Source organism: Mya arenaria, chromosome 6, assembly GCF_026914265.1.
Source record: "Mya arenaria isolate MELC-2E11 chromosome 6, ASM2691426v1".
NCBI classification, from domain to species: domain Eukaryota; kingdom Metazoa; phylum Mollusca; class Bivalvia; order Myida; family Myidae; genus Mya; species Mya arenaria.
Genome location: NC_069127.1, coordinates 5,708,296 through 5,724,563, shown reverse-complemented (window position 1 = coordinate 5,724,563; position 16,268 = coordinate 5,708,296). Strand labels below are relative to the sequence as shown.

At 37.5% G+C, this 16,268-nt stretch overlaps 1 protein-coding gene across 6 annotated transcripts in view; it reads right to left on the bottom strand.

Moving 5' to 3' along the window:
* Positions 1–16,268, bottom strand: part of LOC128237195 (afadin-like) — a 60,491-nt gene that overhangs the window by 33,378 nt on the left and 10,845 nt on the right. For all 6 annotated transcript variants that reach the window (XM_052952505.1, XM_052952509.1, XM_052952507.1 and 3 more), the window contains exons 2-8: positions 12,410–12,602; positions 9,526–9,620; positions 7,712–7,988; positions 2,168–2,325; positions 1,734–1,848; positions 976–1,137; positions 33–133 (exon numbers count right to left, since the gene is read on the bottom strand). In XM_052952505.1, coding sequence (XP_052808465.1) covers positions 33–133; positions 976–1,137; positions 1,734–1,848; positions 2,168–2,325; positions 7,712–7,988; positions 9,526–9,620; positions 12,410–12,602 — 1,101 coding nt within the window. The remainder of the gene's footprint in view (positions 1–32; positions 134–975; positions 1,138–1,733; positions 1,849–2,167; positions 2,326–7,711; positions 7,989–9,525; positions 9,621–12,409; positions 12,603–16,268) is intronic.

Below are 16,268 nucleotides of genomic sequence, written 5' to 3'. Positions count from 1 at the left end.
GTATCAGCAGATATGTTATTTGCTTTTTTTACCTGCAGATACTGTCCATTAGGGGAGGCAGATTTCTCCCGTCCCACCTCCGTCACGTCCAGATGCAGGCGGTGAACATGTCCCTTCAGGTTCTCTGTACCATCTGACCAATAAAAATAAAAAATGCTACAAGTTGCAAACAATTCTGATTATAATCTACTTTTCCAGCCAATGAAATCAGCTATCGGCCACCAAAAAATACAATGCCAAATCTGTAAGGCTTGCTGTTTTACAACTTAACAGACAGGATGTTATCATTTGGTTTGCCACTTTCTAAAAACATGTTATAATCTTAGTCAGTTTGAACATATTATATAAAACATTAATGACTATGAAGGACTAGCAAGCTTTGTCTTCTCCCCCTTCTTAATCATTCAGTTTTTACTACATGTACTAACTATTACATAGTTACTGATGGCTGGTCAGTCCCAGATATGACTTGGAAAGTGGTTTATGCTGTAACTTTACAGACAAACGTCTAAAATATGGTCAAGAAGTAACAGTTCCATTAACTAATGTTAATTCTCTCTCAAGATCTTAACACGGTTATCTCCCATTTACCAATAAATATTGTCTTAATAATTATCCACACTAGCACACGGTGATCAGAAATTGGCTTAGGGTGGGCAATATTTTAAGCATATAGACAGCAGCTGAATTTTTTATCTTCTGTACCCTGTGCGTAGGAGTGTATTGTACTGATTACAACAAAAAACAACACATATGACATGAACAAAATTATTTTGAAGCATATATATAAATCAATAAAAACCAGAACATTGTTATAGGTACATATTGATCAAGGTATGTATAATTATTATATAAATTCAATCATTGTATAGTCAGTTGAAAAAATTGAAGGCTTTACAGAGTGTATGTTCTATGGACTCTTAATATCAAAATTTTCTTGTTCAAATGCTTTCATTATATTCTCCATACACATACCAGGGTTAAGTTCCACAAGGAAGGGCAGTTTATTGGGCGGGGTCTGTGATGCTGTTGGTTCCCGTGACGACCGCAGGTCCTCGTGTGACACAGCGCGCTGCCGTTTGTACTTTGGTTTGATCATGTCGGCATTCTTCCTCTTCAGTTGGAACATCAGCATACCTGTGCAGGGTAAGACATTTTATGATTAACTGTGGTTTAATGAGTATTGATTTCAGTGTAATAAGTTTAATATTGATAGTGTAATAAAACATTCCGCCATTTAGCTGTTCAGAAGCAACAGAAAAGTGCAAAAGCACGACGAAAAATAATTTGAAGGCATTTCATGGATGGCATCAAAGTAAACTTACTTTAAGGGCAATCAATACATTTTTTTACATTAGCTACATCTTTTCACAAACATGAATGAAGATTTGCAGGGGGGTAGCTAGCCCTCTATTCATCTTGATTCATTTTGTGCTAAGGGGATATGGGGGGCATGCACCCTCAATTTTTTTGAAAAACATGGTGCATTTTGAGCGTTCTGAGGTGCTTTTTATAGTACTGGAAAATAGTTTTAGGATCATGAAGTCAGGTACTCATACTGCAACTATGGCTGATTTTTTTTGGTCAGAATCATGTGGAACCATGCAGATTCACTGTTCACAGTCAAAAGTTTAATTGAGAAAAATAGCCAGCAAAAATAAAGACATAAATTATAAAACAAATGGAAGCTAAAAGAAAAATTAATGGAGCACTATCCTTGAACATGTACATACCTCTGCTGGGTGGATGCTGCATTGCGATTGCGAGAGGACATTCATCATCATCCATCACCCTCTCCTCCCCCATCCTGCCTCCATGGTACTCGCGCTCCCCTGGGGGTACTAACACCTAAAACAGGATACAGTTTAATGCATGGCATAGCAGAGGACTACAGATCAATCCCAATGATATCGTTGCTCATTCAAACAAGGGGCATAAGCCATAACTCCACAAATATTCAAGCCATACATTTCATGTCATTTTGTCATAGAGCACGCAAGTACTAATTAATAGTCAGTTTCTTTTTTACATTTTTAAAATGTGCACCAATGAATAAATGACCAAGGATACCACTGCAAGGCAATGTCAAAACCTTTTTCTTAAAAATACCATCTGGAAAAATAATACTGTCATTTATTGATAATCGTATTGGGGAATTGACTTGTACCTCCACAAGTACAAACTGTGTGGTATCCTCTGTGTCGACTCCATATTTCTCCATTGCCTCCTTGATAACATGCTGCACAGTATCTGCGGTGGACAGCAGCAGAGTCTTGTAGGGGATGTCAGGCTTCAATGTCTCACCATAGATCTTCAATGTCCCTCCTGAAACACAGTTGGTTCAATATCTGGTTAAATTCTAAATAACAAGTATTACTCAAGTGTATGCTGTAATGTAAAAGTTCTATTTCACAGCAATTCAAAAAGAAAAGCTTTATTACATGTGGTTTACTTTTTTGAGAATAAATGCCTGTTTATATATCTGTAACTGTCTGTATTATATTGATAAAGCTCCTGACAAAAGCATAGATCAAAGGGAAAACAGAACTGCAAGTCATGATACAAGGTCAGTTTGAACTGTAATTGTGATTTTCACCACTTTGAGACAACCCCCAATGCACCCTAGGACATGTACATGTCATTTGTAAACAACTCCAAGCCATACTCCACTATCTATGACAACTGACGCGGAACCGCCTCTATCCTATGCTATAACTTTAAATCACTTTATACAGTCTACCTACACATATTATTAACGCTTTATGTGCTTAAAATGCGTCAAGTTTGATAGGAACACCTTTGCTTCACAAAGCAGTTGTAAGGAGCGATATTCCCTTAAAAAACACAATGGTGGATAAATATTGGGAAAACATAACTATCAAAGTAAATATACATTTTTATAAATATGCTTTCTGCTTTGAAAATGAAAGAACAAAATGAGATGACCCATACAGGGGCGGTTCTCAATATCAACGCTTTAGATAATTACTTCACTCTAATTCAATTATTGTATTCAATATCATATTTAAATTATTAAATAGTTCTATAACAAACAAGGCAAATTTATTGACTCAAATTGAAATACTTGCACATTAACAACAGATCAACATTTTGATAGTTAAGCTATAGACAACTCCATGACATTCATTGTGGTCAAGATATCAAGCAGGCGTTGTACCGACTGCCTCCTTCATTTATTGACAGTGACTGTCCCTTCATGACTTGATAATTAGTAAGTGTGGGTGACCCCAGGCTAAACTGTGCAATATCGGTGATAGTTTTACAGGCTAGTGTATTGAATCCACACAAGAAGAGGGTCCCAATGTAACAAAACCATTGTATCATAAATCATTTTCACAAACAACTGTTTACTTTGATACCTTTTGCACCTAGATGTACAAATTTCTCAGCGTTTTACAGCCTGGTGCAGCAATAAATTGAATCTTTATGTAACCTATGTTTGATAAAGTTAAGATATTTTGGGTTGGGTATTTTTAACCATATTGCAGAGAATATTGATCATAATTCAGCAAGAAATCTTAAATTTTTAAGCATCCACATCATGAAATCAATTTGGAAACTTACACTTCACAATGGCCATTAAAAACCTATTACTGATCATTAATTTGTACTTCAGACTCAAGTATCAGAAACTATTTATATGAGCCCTCTCTACATTACAAGGCCAAACATTCCAAAAGTGGTCACTATGTTGTCACCAATACATGCCCCTAGAATGAGAGATTGACCATCCATTGGGTCTATATTTGACCCTACACTGAAAGAGGAAATAAACCAGCCCGCATATCACCACTGAGGGGACCTTAAAACCCAGGGTACTTCACCCTGTCAGAATTATCTACCAGGGCAAATACTTTCCCAGATAACATAGGAGTAGCTGATTACAAGGGCAACAATGCAGACCTGAGATAGTCAAATGCCCGGTGATTTTGGACACAGAAAATTGTCCTATCCTGCACATAAATGCATTGTTGAGTTCTCATGTTATTCAAACAATTTGAAACAATTGGATAGAAACTTATCACGTTTTTACTATAATTGAAAAACAAATATCTAATGAACTATATTGCACCACATTTGATAGACTGAATTATCTTTCAAATCCTGCAACGCCCACATATGCAGGGGCTAATGTTTTCTGTCAAAAAATTTATATGTAGGTGTATACAGTAAACATATCTTTGATCATACAGACAGAATTTAGCCATGGGGGTTGATTTGAAAAGCGATAAATTTTAAAACAAAAAAATTACATGACAAACTTAATATTACATGGCCTGCAATGTTTTGAAAAACATTTTAATATCTTGCTTCCCTAGTCCCAACCCCCTTCCAGATTAATATTCATCAATTAATGCTAAAATCAACTGTATCAAGAAGTTCTGAAAGTGGCATGTCAAGACACATTTTTGAAAGTGTTAAAATTCTTCATCATCATTGACATTCTTTTTTTACAATAATGAAAAGACAGGGTGTTTAAAGCGTCCTCATTTTGCCATAAACCTATTGTCTGACGAAAGATTATAACAAAACATTTGCATGCCAAACATTCATTATTCCTAAAGGAGTTCAAAATAGCTTCAGTAATCACTTATTTTGTAGTTTTTGCACAAAAAATGTGATTGTTTCAAAATCTTTTTTTTTCCAGATGCAGGGGAATATAATGTTTACGCTAATATTTGTTTATGTTAATAGTGTTTGAAAGGTACAAACAATTTTAAACTAACATGCATCATTGTGTCGAATAGCAAGGCACCAATAGTTTGGTCATTTTTTTAAGACAACTTCATTCCATTGAAGAGCAGACAATTATATCAAAGATCAGGGTATCTGACCTAATAGATTAATACATCAATAATTAATAAATGACTCTATTATTTGAGGGCACTGACACATGGTGTGTTTTAACAGCTTGATTCCAATTTATTGTAAATATATTAAGTTGTAACTTACAAATATGATCAAGTGTGTCAACCAAAAAAGCAATTAAATTATAGGTAAATCAATTACTGATCAATTTACATTCCAGAGTTAACTCTTCCGAACATGAAAATATATAGCTGTATACTGATTATATACTAAATAACATACAGGTAATATAGCTTACTTTGCTTTCGTGATCAAAATATAAAGTTGGTCATATCAAAAAGCAAAGACAGTCAGTCAATCAGACAAATAGTAAAAGATGACATCTTTTCTAAATCTGGTACATCGCAGGTTGATTTGTTATCTTATTTAAACTCTAATCTATGGTCTCCTTTTATAAACAACAGAGCAAGCTAGGACCAATGTTATCACCAATTACATCTTAATGTATGCTCTAACATTTCAAATGCAGCTTAACTTCTCTGATGTTTACAATATTTTCCCATAAGACTCATGACTTGCACTTTTAATACATTTCTTTATTTAAGTGCAAGTCGAGGATTTGAAGACTGAAAAGGTTGGAATATTCCTAAAGTATTAACCCCTTGAGGGTAATTATCAAAGCTATCAAAGCTATGCGAAAATGATAAGCATGGGTTATTAATTGCTTCAGTGTTTGTGGTAATTGGGAAGCTATCAGGCCGCCAGACCTGGGCTCTGTCACTCCTGCATCTAAAATACTGTCACCTGACCCTGTCTCTGATAAACCCCATTAAAACAATACCAGCTTGTCTGGACTGTCCCTGATATCACTAAACAAAGAGAAACCACTGATGAACAATTTGGCTGGGATAGTGAGGAATTTGTAAACACATGGGTCATGTGTCCAGAAAAACTGGGTAAAACTATTCTCCAAAGGTGAAGCGGCTATAATGGTAGGACAACTTTGATACTTGGCAATGTTACAACAGTGTTTGTGGGGAGGTGCCAGGGGAGGTATCAGGCCCCATCCCCTAGTTCTAAGCCAGACTGTTATCATTCCAGTCCACTTTGATTTTCAATCAAGAGACCCAATCAAGACAAAGAGCAACCTAAAGCACTTGGATTGCACATTTATTTTCTTGCAAATTGCTTCATATGTCCAGGGAATCCAGATAATTGCCAAATGTCTGCAACTCATTTCATTATAGGAGAAATTTTTATTGAGATACACCCAAAATGCACCATTTCAGACTAAAAATTGTTAACATTTTCTTGGGGAAGTACCACCAAAACCCCCTGTAAACACTTTCACTTTCGTATACTATCCTATATAATCCAAAAATAAATATATATTTCATGCACTTGTTCACGTACTTTGTGTACTGATTCATTGTTTAAACCAACTTTGTTATAAATCTTTTTTTAAAGGAGGAAATAAAGATATCTATCTATTTAAACACTGTGGTCCTTGCTGGCTTTTGCTTATATTCATATACATGTACACAAATATCCTAGCAATTGTTAGTTTTCAAACGATCACATGATAAAAGAGATTTTTTTCTTCTCAGGTGAGACCTAAAAAATACCTGTTTAGGCCAACCAGACCCTTCTTTGCAAAACTCTAGAGTTTGTTTTCAATCCTAGATAAAACTAATTATGATATTCCATGCTGTCCTGTTTTGACTGGACTTAAAACAAACAAAAACACTTTGTCCCTACTCTACCTTTTAAGAATTTTTTGAGACTGGTGCCTTTTGAAACCCTGACAGGGCCAAGATAATGAACAGTCTCAAGTCTGAGTTCAGACTCATGTGACAAAACAACAAAACTTCTTTCCATTGTAACTTTACTTCTAGTTGAGTATTGATGATGAAACCAACAGAATAAGGATTATATGTAATTTAAATAAAATGCTTTACTGACTCTGATTCTCAGACTCAGACTCTGAACAGTTTGTGACATGGGCCAAGATAAAAATTCTAGGCCTGAACTACCCAAGAAATGCTACTTTAATGAGAAAATGGTTATGAGGTGAAATGCCACCATTGTTTACACCAGTTTACTATATCTGTGTCAAATTAATTTATATTTATCAACTTTAGTAATCTCTTGGCTGGCAAAAATCACACAGGTTTAGCACATAATTTGCAAATAATGGGTCAACGATAAGTGTAAATCCCCTTAGTAAATAGACTTATCAGGCTTGGTTAACATAAGAACTGTAGAGGCTATTCACTTAGTTATGAAAAATGGTGTCTAAATAGTGTCCATACTTGGTGCAGCTTAAAGATCACAATGGCGCCTTGAATAGCGATACCAAAGGTCAAGATAGTTTTTTGGCAACCTTTCTCATGTAAGGATCAAGATATGTGAATGGTCAGTGGTCAGTTTCTCACACAAACATAGCTTGGATGTGCAAGTGTGGAGTTCATATCACAAATCATCAAAAGACACATCTACTGGTTGCTATTTATTCTTGATGTTATCAGTTAATGGAGCAAGACTAACAAGGTCCACAAAGTTTGTCAAACTGCCCTACCCTAAACTTCCTACTGTTATTACAAGGGAGCTACACAACCACAAAAACATAGGCTACTCGAGGACAAAATTGCCATAAATTTAGAAGACTACTACCTGCAAAATTTGCCTTGGTTCTCTAGTAAAAGATGCAAAAAAAATGTTGAGCTGTGCTTGCTATTACAGATCAGGTTATGTTACCATTTCAGCAGCAATATTCAGGTTAAGTCCATTTAAAAGCCTTCTTTCCATGACTGAAATTGTTTAAGGTCAATTAATCTTACAAGGTCACAATGACTAGAAAGCCGTAAGGCATTTAACCCACCTTGTCCATTTTGACCGTGGAACTGTTGCAGCTTTTTCTCCAGTTTCTGCTGTCGTCGTCGCCTCATCACTGCCTCTGGGTTGGAAATACTCCTTGTGAAGCTTGTCTCAGGGGCATCGTCGTACAACTGCTTGGCCACACCACTGCCCTTGTCATCCACATTTTCTTTGTTCATTCGGCGCTCTTTATCAGCTTTCTTCTTTTCCTTTTTCTCTCGTTTTGAAAGTTTTCTCTTGAAGTTTTGTGCAGTTTCCTTCTCAGGCGCAGCGGAGGCACCCTATGAACAGATACTGAATTATAATTGTTGAAACATATGGATGCAGATATTAATCATATTTTAATCACTAACAGGACTCCTTCCTCGTTTCTGCACAACACCTGTACTGTCACTATAAATTGTGAAGAATTACTCACTAATTATCATGGACATTTCTAATTCTTAAACTTTAAGACAACTTCATATTCCTCTAAATATAATTTCTGTTCGATAAAACTTCATCAGTGTCAAAAAGCTCAGCAAACCATACATTAAAAAATCTTCTCTTCAAATCAATCAACATAAAAAAATAAATGAAATTCCTTCCAAAGGACTACAATGCATGCATATGCTATGTAAAGGTACACATTGATCTGCCAAGGCAATGCCCCGAAATCAGAAAGCCGGAGTCCCTCACTCAAGCCAGGGACTCCCATTTTGAACTTGCTGTGCGTCCATGGGACTTGCAAAATAAAGATTCATTGAGTGCAAACCATAAACTGGGACCCTAGATTTCCACCAGAGACTCCCATTTTTTTTGTCAAGCATGAGAGTGACACAACTGATCCATTCCTATTGAAAACCATGAAGGCCCTAGTGTGGTAAAATTTCAAATGGCCCGGTCATGTAAATTCCAAGGACACTTTGACTGTTCAATCAGAAAATGCCCATAATTATGTACTAGCTGACATTGATTCATAATTATTTATACCCTGCAGTCACAATATTTATTTTTGAAATAAATGTAGGTTATTGTAATGTAAATGTAATGATTTGTACTTATTCATGAAATTTGCAAATAAAAAGAAACAGACTGTTTGTGTTCTATTTTTGTATATTGGGAGGAAACAAAACAAAAATGATAATGATGACCAAAACCCTTCTTAATAACTAAATACATGTTGTGTCATCTTTTTTGATCCTAGGCATAAAAATAAAATACTTCTGGTTCTGAATCATGGCTTTTTTTTTCAAAAACCTTTAATGCATGGTCAAGATATAACCCTGACAAAGATTATTTTTAACTTTAACCTTAACCTTTAAGGTACAGACCTGGAGTTTGTGTGCCAGATGCCACTTCATCATGGCAAGTTTTCTATTGTGCATGGTCAAGATACAGCCCAGACATGGATTATATCAACTTAGACCTCTAACCTTGACCTTTGTCGTGCAAACCTGGGTCTTGTGCATGACAGTCAACCCCATCATGGTAAATCACAATGGCAAGTTTTTTTTTTATAAATTCTATAATGCAAAGTCAAGATACAGCCCAGACAAATTTAGTCAGGATGAATGTGACAACTATATCTCGCTCTTTGCAAGCGAATCAAAAAAGAGAGGAGCTGCAACAGGTAACAACTTTTAAAAGTAAATAAAATGTATGTTGATAAATCCATGCGACTTATATGGTGTTGTCCCTGGCCAATCATTTCTGAAAAAGGCCCCTAGTTTTTAAATCGGATTGGACACGTGACCCCATGTTTCCAAATCTTTGGCAGAACACTGCATGAACCCGATATCTAATTACGTAATGAACACTGCTCATAATAGCACTTGCCTCTCTGCGGAGGAGAAAGCGTCCTTCACGAACATCCTTGCCCCAGTTGAGCTGCACATACAGCACACGCTCATCATCCAGCAACTTACGCTCCTCTGAAATACAGCAACAACATAATGATAAATAAAATAACTTTATTGAGGTTGTGAGGTATTCAAAAATAAGAAAATATCTCCCACATAGAGCATAACCTGTAGCTTCTCTTGTCAATAATTCAAACCTCATCCCTCTTTTCTCTGTTGATCAAGGGACATAACTTAAGTTTCAGCCAGAGTTATGGGCCTTGCCATACAGGTGAAAGTATGAGTCAGGGATTATGCAAAGCAGTTTATTCTCTGAAACAACACCAACAACAAAAAGCTCTCCTCTGAAATGGCACCTTCCAAGGTTTTAAGCTTATACACATTTATTAAACCTAATTTAAACGTAATGCTAACACCATGTGTTTCTTATTTGCTTGATTTGTCTGTTGTTTGTTTGATCTGCATGCCATTACGTAATATTTAACAGCAAGGTTTTGGCTGATAATCCTATTCTGTAGCTTCAATTGTATGACTTGAATACACTTTAACACCTTTGCAAATCAAAGGATTCAAGGATGCAGAAAACTGCACATTCTACAGGCTATTGATCAAAGGTAGGCCAATTAGAGTTTGAATCAAGGTTCACCAAATGCATATTTAAACTGCCATTTTTTTCTTTCATAGTCATACTAGAAAATAAATTAGTAGAGTAATTTCACATAATAATTATTATATTCAGGAATTACAAATATTCAGTCAACATGCTCCAGGCTATGAGAGCTGTAAACCACAGATACATGGCCATATGATGAAGGACAAAATTCTTATATATATATATTTCATGGATGTAAATCATATTAAACTGTGTGCAGTCAGAAAGTTGTCAAATAAAGAAAACTCAAATTGTATACTACATTGTCACTTCGTAAGCATGTACATTGAATTTTGTTGCATCTTTGAAAACATGTATCTCAAAATGAACAAATAATGATTCATAACTTGACATACATGTAAGTCAAGATATTTCAACCCCAGTGTTATTTTGCTTTGCCTGTAATCAGATTATCATCTGTATTTTTCTTTAAGTTAGGAGATTGGTAACTTTTCAAGCATACATATTGTTAATTAAGGTTTTAAATAACATAGGAAGACCATTGACCTGTTTTTCTAAACCAATGGAATGTAAGTTATGTGACTTATTTAACAAATATGACAATCCTGTCCATGTATATTTACAATGCTGGTATAACTGAGTGTATTATTGGTCATTTACATTGAGCTGGTCATGACTTGTGTGCTAATTGGTTTAGCAAATGCAAATGCTGATTGAATTACCAGAGACCTCCAAACATTCTATTCTGGTTTTGATTTTTGCTCCATAGACAGAGATATATTATTTACATACTGTCAATAATGATAAATAAAAAATATAACAGTATGTATGTCACGTTTAGTTTGCAAGCAATAGAACCTGATATCCTTATGGTTTCATAAAAAAACAAGTTCTCTTCACGAACATGGATATATGATAGTATACAACCTTGGAAAACTGTCCAGGAGTGATAGTTTCACACTAAAATTAAATTACAATAAAATTTCTGTGTTTTCAAACAAACACTAAAATTCCGTGGAACTGGATGTTCTCCTTTTTGAAGCACCCATCATAGTGAAATGAAACCAATTAACATACTAATTTTAATAAATAGGGAGTAAAACTTTGAAGTATTGAGTTACTGAGTAGTTCACTTCATGATCAAACATAATTGAAACATTTAACGCATACAGTGTCACCAAGTTTCATCATAATTTTGAGATGAATAGTACTTATTATCTGCACTAGACATGAAAGACTATTTTTTTAATTAAAAGGGGCGTAACCATGTTTTTATTGATGCAACTGACACAACTACAGATCTTGACAATGACAATAGCCACAAATACTGGCTAAGTTTCATCAAGATAAAAATATTTAACTAGTTATATGTACAGGATATTAGCTTGCTATTTTTTTAAGTTTACCCCTTAACCCTTTACCCCTAAATCAAACTTGAACAAAACATTATGCCCAAACTCTGTCACCAAGTTTCATCATAATTGGATAATAAATACTTCAGCTATTGTCTGCACAAGATTTTGAGGATGATGCCACACAAAAATGAGACTTAGACACAATTATAATCATCACCGAATCAGGCTTTATAATAACACTAGATACAATATAAGGCAGCAGCTTTTAATATATATACATTGAGTTTGACATTATGAAAATGGCCAATTTGACAATTGACTTCATGACTTTCTTTTTGTTTACAGAAAGTATTTGCCAAACATGATGTTGTTGATACATGCAGACATTCATATGCAGTGCCATAATGTCAAAACAAGACTGTTTGTCAGCTTTTATGTCTTCCTCACAATGCACTTCTGTACTTTCATTCAGTGTATATATTCAGTGTATATATACAAGAACCATACCAAAAAGGCAGCTATTATTATAAGTAATAAACAAATTGTAAGCTAAATCTTCTTTACTCTTGATCCTTAATCCATTTATATTTTAGCGCTAAGGTCAATACTTACATGGTTAATTTAACTCAATTTAACTTTGCTTACATTATAAATACATGATAATATTCCGGTAAAATTAGTGAATGAAAAAAGAAAAAGAATTTTTTTTTTTTTTTTTTAAACAAGATTACAATTATCCCAGTCCAATGTCTGTCCGGTTTTCTCAATTTGTCAAAAAGCATAACCTTTATTTTGACCCCAGTTATGGGCCTTGCTACACACTTGTAATGTTTTTGGAAGCATACTGTGTACCCAGTTTTGTGGAAATATCTTGGTTAATAACTAGAACCTACCCCCATTTATGTGGACCTCAAACAGATTATATCTGTTGGTTGTGAGCATGCGCATGTCTGGGCGGAACTTCTCCACGAGGACGTTGGTGACCTCTCGTGTGGTCGCCGTGCTTGACACGCGGATACACTTTGTGACAACATTGTGGTCCTCGTCCTGGAAGTAAAACCTCACCACCCCATGGAATTCGAGGTTCTGAAAGCAAACAAGAAATACACTGTATTAAAATATGAATTGACATTTAAACAATGTGTGATTCATATGTATTACATTAATGGAAATGAATCATGAAGGGTTTTCAGACATGGTTTCAGGCTTTAAACTTATAGAAAGGATTTAGCCATGTTGTGTGCTGCAGAAAAGGGACAGGGTGCAACCTGCAAATGTTGAAATGGGCACAATGTATCTGACTGTTGCTGAGTGTGACAAACTCGAAACATTATAAATTTCACAGAAAATGTCTTAAGCATTTAATTAAGCAATAAAGGTGCCCATGCTGGTCTCCTTGAGGGTAAGAGGAGTGCTACAAAATAGGACATGGTGCAACACCATTCCATTACTCTTTAGCTCAAACCCTTCTAACAAAATGGACACAAGCAAACATTCTACATAATGAGATCTTATTTAAATGTGAACAGTTATTCTATAATATTGTTTGTACACATACATCGAAAAGAATATCCTTAACTGTTCATTTAATATACAAAAAGATGAGCTCTTCATTAAATAAATGTTAAATGTTGAATGGACTTGGACAGATTTTGAACCTGATAATTAAATGTTTTAAACAGTAAGTCTACACCTACATCCTAAGAAAGGGAAGTTTAATACAATAAAGATGTGAAACTTGATAACTAATAACTCTTACTTGTCTATTAATTACAGGTAGCAGTCATCCTTTGGTTTAGATCAGATTAAAGATAAACAGAGGAAGGTGTTGATTCTCATTTATGACTGCTACAACCTGATTATCCTGAAACCCTACAGTTCCACAACATGCCGGTGTTGCAGTGCCCGATAGATGGATGCGAATGGAAGTCACAGGACCTGGGTGCAGAATTTGCGGCTGCTCTAACTGCCGCGCTCCAGATTCACGACAGAACTGTCCACACGGCACTGGCCCGCCCAGCACCACAAAAGCTGAAGTTGGACCCACCGTCCATTACTGCCGGATGTGATCCAGACCAATGGTCAGCATTCACCAGACAGTGGGACATGTACAAGGTGGGAATGTCTATCGCTGACAACGTCCTGGCCACTGCCCTGTTCTACTGTTGCAATTCAGATCTACGCACAGACATTATGCGTGATATTCAGGGGGACGTTGCGAACATGGCAGAAGCAGATCTTCTGGGTGCAATCAAGAGACTAGCTGTCAAAGACGAGAGCACCCTGGTCCACCGCATTAAACTTAACAGGATGACCCAATCTCCTGGGACAGGTATTCGGACATTTTTGGCCAGTCTCCGAGGCCAAGCTTCACTCTGCCAGTATAAGGCCACCTGCAAGGAACCGGGCTGTGCACATGTTTTTGATTTTAGTGATGAGATCATCAAGGACAACCTGGTTAGGGGCATTGCTGACCCAGAGATTATGTCTGATTTGCTTGGTGATCCTAAGACAGACAGAACACTGGAGGAAACTGTGTCTTTTATTGCCCAGAAAGAACAGGGCAAAGTGACGAAAAGTGCAGTGGGCGACTCAGCTGGTGCCATGTATGCTGCTCGTTCAAGCCAAAAACCTGCCCCAGTTCCTGGAGCAAAATGCTGGGCATGTGGAGGCCCTGCTCATGGTCAGAGGAATGACCGAAAGACGAGGTCTAGAAACTGTGAGGCCTGGACATTCACCTGTGGTAAATGTGCAACAAAAGGACACTATACCAAATGTTGTAGTAAGTGCACTACTTGCGGTTTGTGGGGTCACCGTGACTCTTCATCAAGAGCCTGTCGCCAGGGTACGAGTCTTAGGAACCCTCCCAATTCACATGTCACTAGAGGTTCAACAAAGGATTCTGACTATGATAAAGCTAGTTACGTCTTCGACCAGTTGTGTTCTACATCAGAGCAGGGCAGATCAGCTATTAGGACTAGCCAGGCTATAGGATCCAGATGTCAAGAGGGTGGAACACCTCTCGAACATTATATATATGATGGTCAGTGGGTGGCTAGACCTTCCAAACCCCACCCTATGATATTAGTGAATATGACACCACTGCCAGAAGAACATGCATTGTTTGGACACCCTATGCGAGATGCCTCAGAACTCAAATCAATTACAATGTCCATGGTGGCCGACACAGGTTGTCAAAGTACAATTATACCCTTACAGTCCGCTAAAAATCTAGGAATAAAGGAACACGACCTCCTTCCTGTCAAACTTGTGATGCGTGGGGCTATTAGAGAGGATCTTGGAGTTATGGGAGCCATTGTTGTTAACATTGCCACTTGTACGGTTGATGGGTCTGCAAGGTCAACACGTTTGCTCTGTTATGTCTCAGATGCCATGGAAAAAGCTTTCCTCTGCAGGGAAGCACTCGTCTCTCTGGGGATAATTCACACTGACTTCCCACAAGCAACGGCAGAAACATCCCCTGACATCAATGCCTCCATGGATAGTTGTGAGAATATTACCTGCTCCTGCCCAAGACGTCGACAGGAACCGCCACCTATGCCCACGACTTTACCCAATGGTTTGAGTGCAACAGAGGACAATGTGGAAGCCCTGAAAGAGTGGCTTCTCGACTACTACAGTGCTACGACTTTTAATGTGTGCGAACATCAACCACTGCCACTAATGAAGTGTGAGCCCCTCCAACTGCATGTTGACCCAAGTGCCCCACCAGTGGCAGTCCACAAACCAGCACTTGTCCCAATCCACTGGCAGGATAAAGTCTATGCTGATCTAGAGAGGGATGTTCGCATCGGTGTGCTTGAGAGGGTCGATTCGAATACCCCCACAACATGGTGTTCCAGGATGGTGGTAACGGGTAAGGCTGATGGTACCCCCAGACGTACAGTTGACTTGCAACCTCAAAACCGCCATTCTGTCCGCCAAACCCATCATGTACCAAGCCCCTTCCATCTGGCCGATCGAGTTCCGCAGGGCATGAAAAAAACAGTGACAGATGCTTGGAATGGGTACCACTCTGTGCCAATCCGTGAAGAGGACCGACATTTCACGACGTTCATTACACCTTGGGGGCGCTACAGGTACAAGGTGGCTCCACAGGGATTCATGGCCAGTGGAGATGCTTATAATCAACGCTTTGACGCCATTATTGCAGACTTCAAAAACAAGGTCAAATGTGTAGATGATACATGTATGTGGGAAAATTCCATTGAAGCAGCTTTCTTCCAGGCTTGTGAATGGTTTGACCTGTGTGCTCGAAATGGTATCACCCTGAATCCGAAGAAGTTCCAATTTGCCCAGGACACTGTTGATTTCGCAGGTCTTACCATCACACCAACGAACATACGACCAAGTACAAAGTTTCTGGATGCAATAAGACACTTTCCTACACCATCTGACATTACTGGTGCGAGAGCTTGGTTTGGACTAATCAATCAGGGGGCATATGCTTTTGCCATGACAAGACAAATGAAGCCATTTCGTGCTCTTTTGAAGCCATCTGCAATATTTCAATGGACGGATGAACTAGATGAACTGTTTCACCATTCCAAAGAGGTCATCATCCAGGAGATGAAAGAAGGTGTGCGCCTATTTGATCCCACTCGCCTGACATGCCTGGCCACAGACTGGTCTGTAGATGGAATTGGATTCTTCTTGATGCAGAAGTACTGCCACTGTGAAAGCAAGACTCCTGCCTGCTGTCCGGATGGCTGGAAACTGTGTCTAGTTGGC